General features: G+C 42.6%; 1 protein-coding gene across 1 annotated transcript in view; it reads left to right on the forward strand.

Moving 5' to 3' along the window:
- Positions 1-1,209: 1,209 nt before the first annotated feature.
- Positions 1,210-14,067, forward strand: part of RASA1 (RAS p21 protein activator 1) — a 137,169-nt gene continuing 124,311 nt past the window's right edge. Inside the window, 2 exon segments of the mRNA XM_017890582.1 lie at positions 1,210-2,122; positions 2,125-2,233. Of these exon segments, the coding sequence (XP_017746071.1) occupies positions 1,699-2,122; positions 2,125-2,233 (533 nt within the window). The 5' untranslated portion in view covers positions 1,210-1,698.

Consider the following 14,067-nt stretch of genomic DNA (forward strand, 5'->3'; position numbering starts at 1 on the left):
TTGGCTTGATCATCCTTAGCAGAGAAAATATTGATCTCAAAGATCAATATCCAATGGTATTCAACGTGGGATTACTACTGGGAGAACTTAAAATAACAATACCGTTAATTTCAAACCATGGGAAACTCCCTCTATATGAATGCATGTAATAGTTTGTATACATTTTAGTGTAGAAGACAAAATAACACCCTTCTCCTTAATTGTATGAGTTTTCAGTTTATTGCTACTCTAGAAACGATATAAAATTGTAACTGGCATTCTGGGACATTCTTGACATTTGACTTGTTGAAGGTGCTTGCATTGTGGATCACACCCTGCAGTCTTTTGCACACAAACGAGGACAAAAGTGCATTGATTAGTGTTTTCTGTGGCACCCCCTCCTCTTCATCAGCATCCAACAGTATCCAATAGCATAGGTAAGTATATGAGACAGTTGATAAAGAAAAACGTATGCAAATACTGGTAGAAATCTTACTTCATAACCACTATTTCTACCAAAATTCCCCACCCTTCTCATATGGTGCCCTTTATTTCGTTTTGGAGTTTCAGAATCTATTTTATCTGTGTGTGTGTGAGATAGTCATGGTGATTTACAGCATGCAACGAAAAAGAAAACATTCAGTACTGCCCCGATCTTCAAAGCTACCTGACTCCTGCCTGGTTTCTGCGCTGCTGGCTAAGGCTGTTTCTTCCACCGGTCAGGAAGTACGGAACTAGTTTCTAGGCATTTTCCTTTCCCTTTCCCCCTTCTTCCTCTCCACCGCCTCCCGGTCCCCCTCTCGTCTCTCCGGCTTTCACAGCGCCGAGCACCCGCGTGCTCAGGTACCCTTCCCTCTTCTTCCGCCCATCAAACAAAGCCCCGGGAGACAGGCGCGCGCCGCCGGCCAAGCGAACAGGCGATGCGGCCGCGCCGCCGCACGCTGGGAACCAGAGGAGGACAGCAAGCGCGACCACGCACCGCGCGTCCCCGCCGCTTCCTTCCCTCTGGACTCTTCCTTTTCCTCCAGGCTCGGCCCCCCGCCCCCCGCTCCGGGAACGCGCCTGCGCACAAGCTGCCCTCTCCCTCCTCCGCCCTTCCTTCCCTCCGTCCCTCCTCCCCTGCCCCGCCTTCCTTTCTCTCTCTACGGTTTCAGTCACTGAGAGCTCCAGGTAGTGAGCAGTTCAGTCGATTTCCTTGTTACCCCGCCCCCCTTTCTCTTGTCCCCACCCCTCTCATCTGCCTGTTGGAGGATGAAGCGGCTGCAGTGCCCCCAGCCTCAGCAGCGGCACCGGCGGTGGCTGCGGTGTGGGTGGCCGGAACTGGGGTGGTGAAGAAGCGGTGGTGGCTGCTGAAGGAGCGATAGCCACCTCAGCCTCTTTCCCTGTGCTTCCTTTCCTCTTTAGTGCAGCCAGGAAGTTTTCGCTTCTGTACATGTGTTTGTGTGCGTGAGTGTGGGTGTGTGCCGTGAGGTTTGGGTGGCGTTTGTGCAGGCCTTGGGTTTTTTGCCCACTTCGCTTCCCGTAACCCAGGCAGCTCCTGAGCCTGGGCTGTGGCCCTAGGAGGGGGCGCGGCGGCGGGCTCTCTCCTTTTGTTGTTGTTTCCTCCGCCTGGGGAGCTGAAGGGGAGACGCGTCTGGGTGGGGCGGCTCGGAGCCCGGGCCTGGTGGCCCCCGGGGCTCCCGGGCGGGCAGGGTAGGGCAGAGTAGAGCGGGCTTCAACATGATGGCGGCCGAGGCCGGCAGTGAGGAGGGCGGCCCGGTAACAGCCGGAGCTGGAGGAGGCGGCGCGGCAGCGGGCTCCAGTGCCTATCCCGCAGTGTGTCGGGTGAAGATACCCGCGGGCCTGCCTATGGCAGCTGCCCCCTATCCTGGGCTGGTGGAGACCGGAGTGGCTGGAACTCTGGGTGGCGGAGCCACTTTGGGGTCAGGGTTCCTAGGAGCCGGGTCTGTGACAGGGGAATTGGGGGGAGCCGGACTGACAGGGGGAGGTACTGCTGCTGGCGTGGCTGGTGCTGCTGCTGGCGTGGCCGGTGCTGCTGTCGCTGGACCTAGTGGAGACATGGCTCTCACCAAGCTGCCCACTTCGTTGCCTGCTGAGACTCTCGGGCCAGGCGGCGGTTTTCCCCCTCTGCCCCTCCCCTTACCTGCCCCTTTGGGGCGGGCCTGGGGACAGTGGACGAAGGTGACTCTCTGGATGGACCAGAATACGAGGAGGAAGAGGTGGCCATACCATTGACCGCTCCTCCAACTAACCAGTAAGTTAAGACTGCTGTTCAGGAATTTGGGCAGCTGGCTCCAGAAAAGAAGTGGAAATGGGGTAAACCATACTTTGTCTTTTTCATCTGTGATTTGTTTAGGAAAAGTTTTTGAAGTTTCAGGTTTCTTGCGTAGGAATTTAATTTGATCACTTATCTTCCTTACAGACATACTACCTGGCGTCTTCCTACATTTATTGCTCTTCTGGGAAGGTGTAAAGTCTTTAAGATGGAAAGCATGAGAAAATGTGTATCTAATGAGAACCGGATATGGTTCTGTCCCTTCCAAGTTGAGGTGGTGTCCCAGGATTTAGTCAAACTGCGGCTACCAAGGCAGTCATAGTGTATATTAACCTGTGTGTGTTACTTGATAAAGCTAGGTGATGAGTGAGAAACTTTGAATACAAGTATTTAAACGAGTATTGTATTAATGATTTGAAAAATATATTGGTTAGAATGTTTTTATTTCAGTGCACATCCCAGCTTCTGATTAGAGAAAGCATAGTGATGTTTAGAAGAGTCTGTGGGTCACTTAATAAGAACTTGGGTCAGAGAGAAAGGAGAGGAATACTGTGAATTATAGATGTGATTAAGAGCCTGTATTCCAACAATATATCTTCTTCCTTAGGCTTCCCACTTAGCTTTTATGGTCGAGACATTGGAAGTACAACAGTGAGGCAAAACAAAATTAACAGAGCTTCCCTTAAACATTTTTTGTTGGTGGCCAGTATAGTATTCTATTTGAAAATTAAGTAGAATATACAGGACAATGACTTTTTTTTTTAATGTAAGTTAATACCTTCTCACTTGTCTTAATTGAACTTAGGTGTTTATAATAAAGGTGGACCTTGATGAAAATGTTGCGATGGGAAGTGGTATTAGGCAAAACTTGTTATAGATTTCTCATATAACTCTTAATTGACCCTTAGAATTTTAACATCCTTGGTGAGTATCAGGAAAGAAAGATTTGGTTCATATGTTGACAGTCATTCTGGACAAGTCAGAGGTTTTTTTTTTCTCTCCCCATTGCCCCCAAGAGATGGAGTCTTGCTCTGTTGCCCAGGCTGGAGTGTAGTGGCATGGTCTCGGCTCACTGCAACTTCTGCCTCCCGGGTTCAAGAGATTCTGCTGCCTCAGCCTCCCTAGTAGCTGGGATTACAGGTGCATGCCACCATGCCTGGCTAATTTTTGTATTTTTAATAGAGACGAAGTTTTGCCATATGGCCAAACTGGTGTCTAACTCCTCACCTCAGGTGGTCAGCCGGCCTCAGCCTCCTGAAGTGCTGGGATTACAGGTGTGAGCCACCGTGCCCGGCCTTTTTTTTTTTTGGATAAGCTTCTTTGGAGCATTTAGAAAGGACTGAAACTAGGAAAAGATTCTGTTACCCTAATCCATTTTTGACTTAAGGCTATATCTTTTGATACTTAAAGTGGAAAAGTAAAGTTAGTCATATTTATGCCAGCCGTGTTATAGGGATATAGTATTCCACCTTTTATATTCCTCAATAAAGGGTTCAAGTCTTGCGTCAGAGTTTTGTTCAAATTTTATATGCCAACTTATTTCATGTCATTGTAATGCAGACTCCCTGGGAGTGTTCAGGGAGTGTTAAAAATTTCAATTTTGCCAGGCTCGGTGGCTCACGCCTGTAATCCCAGCACTTCGGGAGGCCTAGGCGGGTGGATCACCCGAAGTTGGGAGTTTGAGACCAGCCTGACCAAGATGGAGAAACCTCCTCTCTACTAAAAATACAAAATTAGTCTGGCGTGGTGGCAGGCGCCTGTAATCCCAGCTTCTCAGGAGACTGAGACAGGAGAATTGCTTGAACCCGGGAGGCGGAGGTTGCAGTGAGCCGAGACCATGCCATTGCACTCCAGCCTGGGCAATAAGAGCGTAACTCCATCTCAAACAAACAAAACACCCACACACAGTATTACACCACTGCTTTTGAAAGAAAAGTTCAATTTTATTAAATGCTAACAGCATGCTTGGTACAGTGGTTATGAAAAACAGAATGCAACTTTTCATACTGAAAGAATCTAGTCTTATGCAAGTTTATAACTAAATTAGGTATATTTAGGATATTGTAGTTGAAAACTTTTTTTAATAGACTTCTTTTTTTTTTTTTTGAGATGGAGTTTCACTCTTTCGCCCAGGCTGGAGTGAAGTGGCCTGATCTCGGCTCACTGCAGCCTCCGCCCCACCCCTCCCCGCCTTCAGGTTCAGGCGATTCTCCAGCCTCTGCCTCCTGAGTACCTAGGATTACAGGTGCCCGCCACCAGACCTGGCTGAGTTTTATATTTTTGGTGAAGACGGGGTTTTGCCATGTTGGCCATGCTGGTGTCGAACTCTGACCTCAGGTGATCCACCTGCCTTCCAAAGTGCTGGGATTACAGGTGTGAGCCACCGTGCCTGGCCCAATAGACTGTTTTTTAGAGTAGTTTTAGGTTCACAGCAAAATTGAGGGGAAAATACAGGGTATTCCCATTAAATTTTTAATAATAAACACGATTGGGCTGGGGGTGGTGACTCACGCCTGTAATCCCAGCAATTTGGGAGGCCAAGGCGAGTGGATCACCTGAGGTCAGAGTTCAAGACCAGCCTGGCCAACATGGTGAAACCCCATCTCTGCTAAAAATACAAAAATTAGCTGGGCATGGTGGTGGGCGCCTGTAATCCCAGCTACTCGGGAGGCTGAGGCAGAATTGCTTGAACCAGGGAGGTGGCGGTTGCAGTGAGCCGGGATCCACCATTGCATTCTAGCCTGGGCAACAAGAGTGAAACTCTGTCTAAAAAAAAAAAAAAAAAAAACACGATGATTGAGTAGTTATGAAAAATTGTGAGAAATTCATTGTGTGAGATTTTCATCATTATTACATGTATTTGGAAATAAAAATTGTATGACCGTGTATGTGAAACTTGTTCATGTTCTAAAAAATACCATTCATTTCTAGTATGTTTTTAAAATTTGCCACTGAGAAGTACAAATTTCCTTCTTATTTAATCTTAGATATCAACCCAGAGTCACTGGAGGCAATACAGTGTAGTGGTTAAGCGTGCAGATTCTGAAGTTAGACAAGATTTGGGTTGGAATCCTGACTCTGCCACTTACTAGCTGGGTATTCTTGGAAAGGTCAGTTTCCCCATCCGTAAAATGGAGATAGGAATGGTACCTTCCTCATAGGATTTTTTTTTTTTTTTAAGATTTAATGAATACCTTGATGTATTCAGCACAGTACTTGGACATAGGTAACTAAGGTGAATACATAGTCCTTTGTGCCCATAACCATAATATTTTACTGTCACTAAATTGTCTACGGATTCTTTTGATTAGAGGGTCTCCCTTATTACATGATTATTTTAGAGAATGTTGTGAACTCCAAATCAAGCCTACCATGATTAATTATGTTAAGAATTTTATTTTGACTTTATAAGGGCTTCTAGCAGTAGGTTAAGCAATTTTAGAGGTGAAATTCAAGTGTTCTCTATAAATTCCTATTCCTGAATGTAGACATTCATATTTTTAAGTGGAAGGAAAAGCCTTAAAGACATTTTGAAGTAATATTTATTTTTTGTAAAAGTATTGAAGAAATGTTGGACCAAATACTGACTGTGAGTAACTGGTCACCTTAGTTATGGATAGCATTATATTAAGGAGGTTTAGGTCACAGGATTGAGTCCACGAGTGGTTTGTTACTCGAGTGTTCCATGGTCAGGGTGTTAGTTCAGCTTTGTTCCCAGTTAGTTTTGTGCTGTCGATCACAAAAGAGTCAAATGACAATGTGTAGATAGAACAGTGCAAATAACTTAACACTATTAATTAGTATTTTGTACCTTGTTTGTCTGTGTACATGGCGAATTATTAGTCTCATTTTTATTACTGAGCATTTTCATTAGTTTGGTTGAGGCTGGAAATGTTTATGTAATTTGTATTATTTGAATATTTTCTCTTTTGAAAGTTTTGAGAAATTTTAAAAAAATTCTTACTATTTTCTACTATAGAAGTTTCTATATCTAAAACTGTTAATAAATTTCTTTTCAAGAGAGAGAAAAGGTTAAATTAAAGCAGTTTTTCACTAGTACTTCATAATTTTTTGGAGTTTCTTTTCATGGTTCTCATTTTTTGCTTCTGTGGGGTGAGGGGCGGTGGCGGTAAAAGAAGATTGTGTACTGCACCATCAATTATATGTAGAGATTTTTAACTGTGAGTCTGCGGTAGCAAGTGGCCATTGGTGAGAATCCAACCCACAGATGTATACTGCTTGCTCTTAGGGTATTTGGAATATTTGATAATTGTCACCATTTAAGGATAGAGTTTTTTTGTTTTGTTTTGTTTTTGAGATGGGGTCTTGCTCTGTTGCCCAGGCTGGTGTGCGGTGGCATGATCTTGGCTCACTGCAACCTCCGCCTCACGGATTCAGGGGATTCTCCTGCCTCAGCCTCCCAAGTAGCTGGGGTTACAGGTACACACCACCATGCCCAGCTAATTTTTGTATTTTTAGTAGAGACGGGGTTTCACTCTTTTGGCCAGGCTGGTCTCGAACTCCTAACCTCAGGTGATCCGCCTGCATGTGGCCTCCCAAAGTGCTGGAATTACAGGCATGAGTCACCTCGTGGCCAATAGGAAGATTTCATATTTAAGAAGTCTCAACTTCTAGGATCTCTAGAAAACCCACAGGACTTGGCTATACCTGGTGGCCATCCCTGCTTGAGACTAGATTGCCAGAGCTGAGTAACAGTTGACCCTTTTAGGTGGGTACTGAGGTCTCCATTTGCAGTTTCCACCAGGTCTGCTTTGCCTTTGCTATTGCAGTATTTGCCTGGCATCTGGCCTGGATCTTACCCTGAACCTAATATTCAAACTTCTCAAGCCTGAAACTTCAAGGAAAAGAAAATAAAGAATGTAAATAGTACCTTTCTTTTTTTAGAAAATCATTTTACTGTCTCTACAAAAATAAAATCATTCTTATTAAGTCAAATAATTGGTGAAGGTTAATGTTAGAACATGTAGCATTCATTAACTTTGTCACTGATTGCATTATACATATGGATGAGCCATTGTTTCTTAATAAAAATGGGGGTGAGACTTGCTAAGATTAGTTATGGACAGTGATTGATGACTAGAACTCATTTTTTACTGTATTTGTATAAGTAGTAGAGAAATATAGTAGGTGCTTCAAGTGTTACAAGAGTAAAATGCCCCTTTTCTCAATGGGAGAAAAGGGAGTATTAGATCTGGTAGGAAATTAAGTAAACCAATTACTGTGATTCAGGCTAGGTTAAGATAAATATCATGAGTGAAGTATGGGCAAAGATCATGAGGGTTAAAAGAAAAAGAAATTTATGTTACTAAGTTCAGTAAATTCTTTGAGGAAAATAGCAGGTATGTTTTCCTGCTACTTAATTTATTTTCTGAGCAAGAGGTTATTGGTTCTGAAGCTCTTTGCTTAATGATTCTATCAAAAGACACAATTATGAATTGGATGAGTTTAAACTTTTCACCCCTAAATTAGTGAAGAATCTGGTTAACAGAATTCTTAGTTACCTGTGGTCTGGACGGAACTTGACAGTGATGTCTCTAGTTACTGAAATACAGAGCACAGTTGAATGCTAGAATCGGTATGGATCATTGATTAGCCACTCTGGGGAAAACAGGCAAACATTATTGGCAAAGCTGAAAAGGACAACCATAAATTAGGAAGGGAAAAGGAAAAATGAAGAGTAGACTTTCTGGTTGCTTTACTTCTCTCTCTTTACTGGCCATTGGTGAAATGAACAGAGTCCCTTTAAGAACACTTAAGTATCCAAAAAAGTACCTTTTTGGGGAAGAGTTTTTTATAGTGATTATTAACTGTGACAATGGTTACCACTGGCATTTTTTGTTTTTGTTGTTGCTTACTACCAAACAGGAACAGTTCTAATTGGTTTATTTGTATTGTTTTGGTTATCTGTTGCTGCATAATAAAGCGCTCCAAAACATAGTGGCTAAAACAATTGTGTATCTGCTCTTGATTCTAAAATTTGTGTGTGGCTTTGTGGAGACTTCTCCACATGTGATCTGTTGGCTATAACGTCCACGGTGGCTTCTTAACTCATAAATCTAATGCCTTAGCTGGGATGGCTGGAGCAGCTGGTAGATAGCTGGGCATTTCCCTCTCGCTTCCTCCCCGTGTTGCCTCTGCACTTGAAGACGATTGGCCTTCTTCTTCTTCTTTTTTTTTTTTTTCCCCGAGATGGAGTCTTGCCCTGTCACTCAGGCTGGAGTGCAGTGGTACGATCTCAGCTCACTGCAACCTCTGCCTTCCGGGTTCAAGCGTTTCTCCTGTGTCAGCCTCCCGAGTAGCTGGCATTACAGGTGTGTGTCACCACGCCCAGCTAGTTTTTGTAGTTTTCATAGAGATGGGGTTTCACCATGTTGGCCAGACTGGTCTCGAACTCCTGACCTCGTGATTCGCCACCTCAGCCTCCCAAAGTGCTGCGATTACAGGCATGAACCACTGCGCCCGGCCAGCTTGGCCTTCTTCATAACATGGCAGCTATGGCAGTTCCATGAAAGACCTTTCCAAGCCCTAGTGTGCTGGTATTTATCAAGCCTCTGTGCTCCTCATGCTTGCTGATATTCCAATGGCGAGTGCTGGTCACATAACCCAGTGTGCATTAAGTATGGGAGGGGGACTATAAAAGGGCATGGATACAGCAAGTTGAGCTTTCCTTAGGGCACTAAAATAATGGTATATCATGTGTATTACTTATTTACATGTAATACCAGATAATAGAATACTACTGGTGAGGGACAGGGTGGGAGATAGGGTAAATACTTACGAGTTCTTCCTTCAGGCCCGGCAAGCTAAGTTGTCTTTCATTAATTGAGTCAGATTTCTCCACAATAGATGTTGCTTTTTGGCTACCATTATCTTAATTTTAAACCAAAAATACTGAATATAGATGTTATTGTTTGAATATGCAGGTATTTGATAACTGTGTTACCTTGAAATCACTGGCAGTAAATTTCGGTTTTGTGCTATGTTAAAAATTGTTATTAGATACAACTTATTGATAACTATATATGTCTTGTTACATCTCTACAGGATTTAGGGTATGATGATTTTAGGTGTTTTAGTGGTTATTTGATTTAGTAAGTAAAATAATGAACAGTATGGGGGACAAAAAATATATAGTTCTACAGTCTAGTTGGAAGATGAGGCATTACTGATAGGGAAATAAGTAGTCTACAGATATGTTGTACAGGTAAATTTTTCAAATTCAGAGGATAGTTACCAGAGAGTGAAAGAATCAAAGTAAATGAAAGATTGATACTGAAATTTCATACCATAATTCTCTTGGAGGCAATTTCAGTATCATTCTTTCTTTTAGGATTATTACAGAGAGAAAGTGTGATTAACTTTTGTAGTATTTGTGTTTCAAATTATAGTCAAATTGTTATGTGTAACACAGAGTTTTAGTTATAGAGGGAAGCTTCTCTGCTTAGATACAGAAGTAGCCTTAGGTAGAGTGACTTGCCTCACTCTACCCTACACCCTAGCTAAGTTCATATAACTAGGTAGTGGTAGAACTGGGACAGAATCCAATTCTCCTAATTTTTCACATATATTTAGATAAGGATAATATTTATAATTCATTTTGTTTTTAATTTTAGGGGGGACTAGAAGCAAAGGCTCAGTGTTTACTAATCATTTGCTATATGTCAGGTACTTTACATAGATTATCTTATTTAATTCTTACAATGATATAGTGAGAATGGGCATCATCCTCATTGTTGAGAAAACTGAGTGATAGAGCTGGAATTTTAATGTAAATACTATGCTTTTTCTTTTGCCCCCTTCCATTACATAGAATGTACACACATATATGCACCCACATAAAACAACGTACTTCAGGGCTGGCAGTAACTGACGTTTTGGACTTAATAGTTCCCCCTTGTCCCCCAGAGTCATAGGTTGAAGCCTTAACCACTAATGTAACTGTATTTGGAGATACAGCCTTTAAAAGAGGTAATTAAGGTTAAATGAGGTCATAAGGGTGGCTGGTGAATCCTATAGGACGGGTACCTTTATAAGAAGAGGTACCAGGAGTATGAGTGCATAGAGAAAAGGTCATGTGAAGACATGGTGAGGAGGCTTTCATTTGTCAGCTAAGGAGAGAGGCCTGAACAGAAACCAAGCTTGCCAGCACTTTGATAGTTCAATTTCTAGCATGCAGAACTGTGAAAAAATAATTTCTGTTGTTTAAGCCACGCAGACTGTGGTATTTCATTATGGCAGCCCAAACTGACTAATGCATGGGTAACTCTACATCTTTAAAAATGGATTTGGATTATTTTGGAGCAGATTAAATGCATATCTGCTACTTGAGAAATAAGGTCCTCATTCTTTTAATTTCTTCCACTGTGGGAGAGAAAATCTTGCCTTACTTTACCTCTTTGTTAGTCAGTGACCTTTATCTTTTTTGGCTGTACCTCTGTTGAAAGACGGAAAGCATATTTAAATGCACGTCTGATTATTATAGTGTGGAAAGATCCTACACATGACCATGGTAGCCATGGAATATCCTATGGATAAGCTGTTACTCCAGCAAATTTTCTATATTCATTGTGTGTTCATTGTTGTAGCATTTTACTTTAAAAATTTCCTTTCTCTCATATATCTGTCTCAAGCTGAGGGAAAGACTTAGAGATCTCACTCACCTCTTTTAAGTGTTTTTTGTAGGGATAACTCACTAAACTGGGTTCATATTAGACACTTGTGTAATGATAGAACCATATCTCACCTATATTCTTTTCTATCTAAATATTGATTCATTTCTCTAATTTTTAAATCTTTTTGAGATAATTGTAGATTCATATGCAGTTTTAAGAAATAAGACAGATGGGCCGGCTGCCGTGGTTCATGCCTGTAATCCCAGCACTTTGGGAGGCCGAGGCAGGTGGATCACAAAGTCAGGAGATGGAGACCATCCTGGCTAACACGGTGAAACCCCGTCTCTACTAAAAATGCAAAAGAAAAAAAAAAAATTAGCCAGGCGTGGTGGTGGGCCCCTGTAGTCCCAGCTACCCTGAAACTGAGGAGGCTGAGGTGGGAGAATGATGTGAACCTGGGAGGCGGAGCTTGCAGTGAGCCCAGATCGTGCCACTGCATTCCAGCCTGGGCGACAGAGCAGACTCCGTCTCAACAAAAAAAAAAAAAAAAAGAAATAAGACAGAGATGTACCCCTTCATCCATTTTACCTCAGTGGTAACATCTTGCATAACTATAGTGCAGTATCACAACCAGGAAATCGACATTGCTGTAATCCAACTATTTTATCCACATTTTGGCAGTTTTACATACACTCATTTGTGTGTGTGCATGCATGGGTGTGTGATATATTTAGTATTTAGTTCTATGCAGTATTATAACATGTAAATTTGTATAATAATTACCATACTAGAGATACAGAACAGTTTCTTCACCACTGGGATCTCTTGTGCTGTGTTTTTATAACCAGAGTCTCCTTCCTCTTTCCTTATCCCCTGGTAACTGCTAATTTTTTCTTTTTTTCTTTTTTTTTTTTTTTTCCGTCATTTAAAGAAGATTATGCAGGCTGGGTGCAATGGCTCACTCCTGTAATCTCAACACTTTGTGAGGCTGAGGTGGTTGGATCGCTTTGAACCCAGGTGTTCAAGACCAGCCTGGGCAACATGGCGAAACCTTGTCTCTACAGGAAAACAAAAATTAGCTGTTCGTGGTATTCCACACCTGTAGTCCCAGCTTCTCAGGAGGCTGAGGTGGGAGGATCACCTAAGCCTATGAGATTGAGGCTACAGTGAATTATGATTGTGCCACTGCACTCCAGCCTGAGTGACAGAATGAGACCCTGCCTCAAAATGGAATCAAATAGTATTTAACCTTTTGGGATTGGCATTTGTCACTCAGCATAATTTGTCAAGTTCATGTAAGTTGAAGTATCAATATTTTGCTTTTTTTTCATTGCTGAGTAGTAGTCCATGGTATAGATGTGCTACAGTTTGTTTAACCATTCAGCCATTTGGAAACATTTGGGTCATTTCCAGTTTTGAGTATTATAAAAAAAAACTGCTATAAACATTTGTATATATGTTTTTGTGTGAACGTAAGTTTTCATTTCTGTCAGGGAAGTTCCCGAGAGTATAGTTACTGGATTGTATGATAGTTGCATGTTCACTTTTATAAGCAATTGCCAGTATTTTCTGTAATGGCTATACCTTTTTATATTCTCACCAGCAATGTATGAGAGATCCAGTTTCTCTGTGTCTTAACCAGCATTTGATGGTACCACCATTTTTTATTTTAGCCTTTCTGTTTTTACTGATATCTCATTGTGGTTTTGATTTACATTTTTCTAATGTCTAATTATATTAGTCAAGGTTCTCCAGAGAGAATCAAGATATATGCATATATAAAAGGGAGTTTATTAGAGAGAATTGGCTCATGCCATTACAAAGTCAAAATCCCGCAATTCGCCACCTGCAAGCTAGCGAATGAGAAAAGCTGGTACCACGTCCCAGTTGGAAAACCTCAAAACCAGGAAAGCTGACAGTCTGAGGCCAAAGGCCTGAGACCCCAGGGAGGCTGCCAGCATGAGTCCTGGAGTCCAGAGACCAAAGAACCTGGAGTTTGATGCCTAAGGGCAAAAGCAAACTATCCTTCACTAGAAGGGGGTGGGGAACTCAGCAAACTGGCTCTGTTTCTCTTTCTGCCTACTTGGTTCTGGCAGCCGATTGGATTAGATGGTGCCCACCCAGAGTGGGTCTTACTCTCCTCATTCACTGACTCACATGCCAGTCTCTTCTGTAAACACCCTCACAGACACATGCAGGAACAATGCTTCACCAGCCATCAAGGCATCCCTCAGTCCAGTCAAGTTGACACCTATTATTAACCATCACACTAATGATGTTGGAAAATTCTCTTCTCTTCCCTTCTCTTCTCTCTTCTCTCTTCTCTCTTCTCTCTTCTCTCTTCTCTTCTCCTCTCCTCTCCCCTCCCCTCCCCTCCCCTGTCTTGCTCTGTTTCCCAGGCTGGAATGCAGTGACATGATATTGGCTCATTACAACTTCCACCTTCCAGGTTCAAGCGATTTTCCTGCCTTAGCCTCCCGAGTAGCTAGAATTACAGGCACCTGTCACCACGTCTGGCTAATTCTTGTGTTTTTAGTAGAGATGGGGTTTCACCATATTGGCTGGGCTGGTCCTGAACTCCTGACCTCAAGTGCTCCACCTGCCTCAGCCTCCCAAAATGCTGGGATTACAAGCGTGAGCCACCTCACCCAGCTTGAAAAATCTTTTCATGTGCTTTTTTCATCTGTATACCTTCTTTGGTGAAATGTCTGTGTCTTTGCCCCATTTTCAAATTGGATTTTTAAAAATTGTTGAGTTTCAAGAGGTTCAACGAACCATATTGTAACATGTCAGAATTTTTTTTTTTTTTTTTTTTTTTTCTTTTGTGAGATGGAGTCTTGCTCTGTCGCCCAGGCTGGAGTACAGTGGTGTGATCTCGGCTCACTGCAAGCTCCGCCTCCCGGGTTCAAGCCATTCTCCTGCCTCAGCCTCCCCAATAGCTGGTACTACAGGCACCGCCACCACGCCCGGCTAATTTCTTTTTTTTTTCTTTAAGGCTAAATAATATTCCATTTCATGTATATATCACCTTTTGTTTACCCAGTTATCCATTGAACATTTGGGTTGCTTGCACCTTTTGGCTATGGTTCCCAGTGTGCACATGGTATATAAACATGTGTTCCAGTACCTGCTTTCATTTTGGGATATACCCAGACTTGGAATTGCTGAATCATATGGTAA

Source organism: Rhinopithecus bieti, unplaced genomic scaffold (assembly GCF_001698545.2).
Source record: "Rhinopithecus bieti isolate Rb0 unplaced genomic scaffold, ASM169854v2 scaffold_1428, whole genome shotgun sequence".
Classification (NCBI taxonomy): Eukaryota; Metazoa; Chordata; class Mammalia; order Primates; family Cercopithecidae; genus Rhinopithecus; species Rhinopithecus bieti.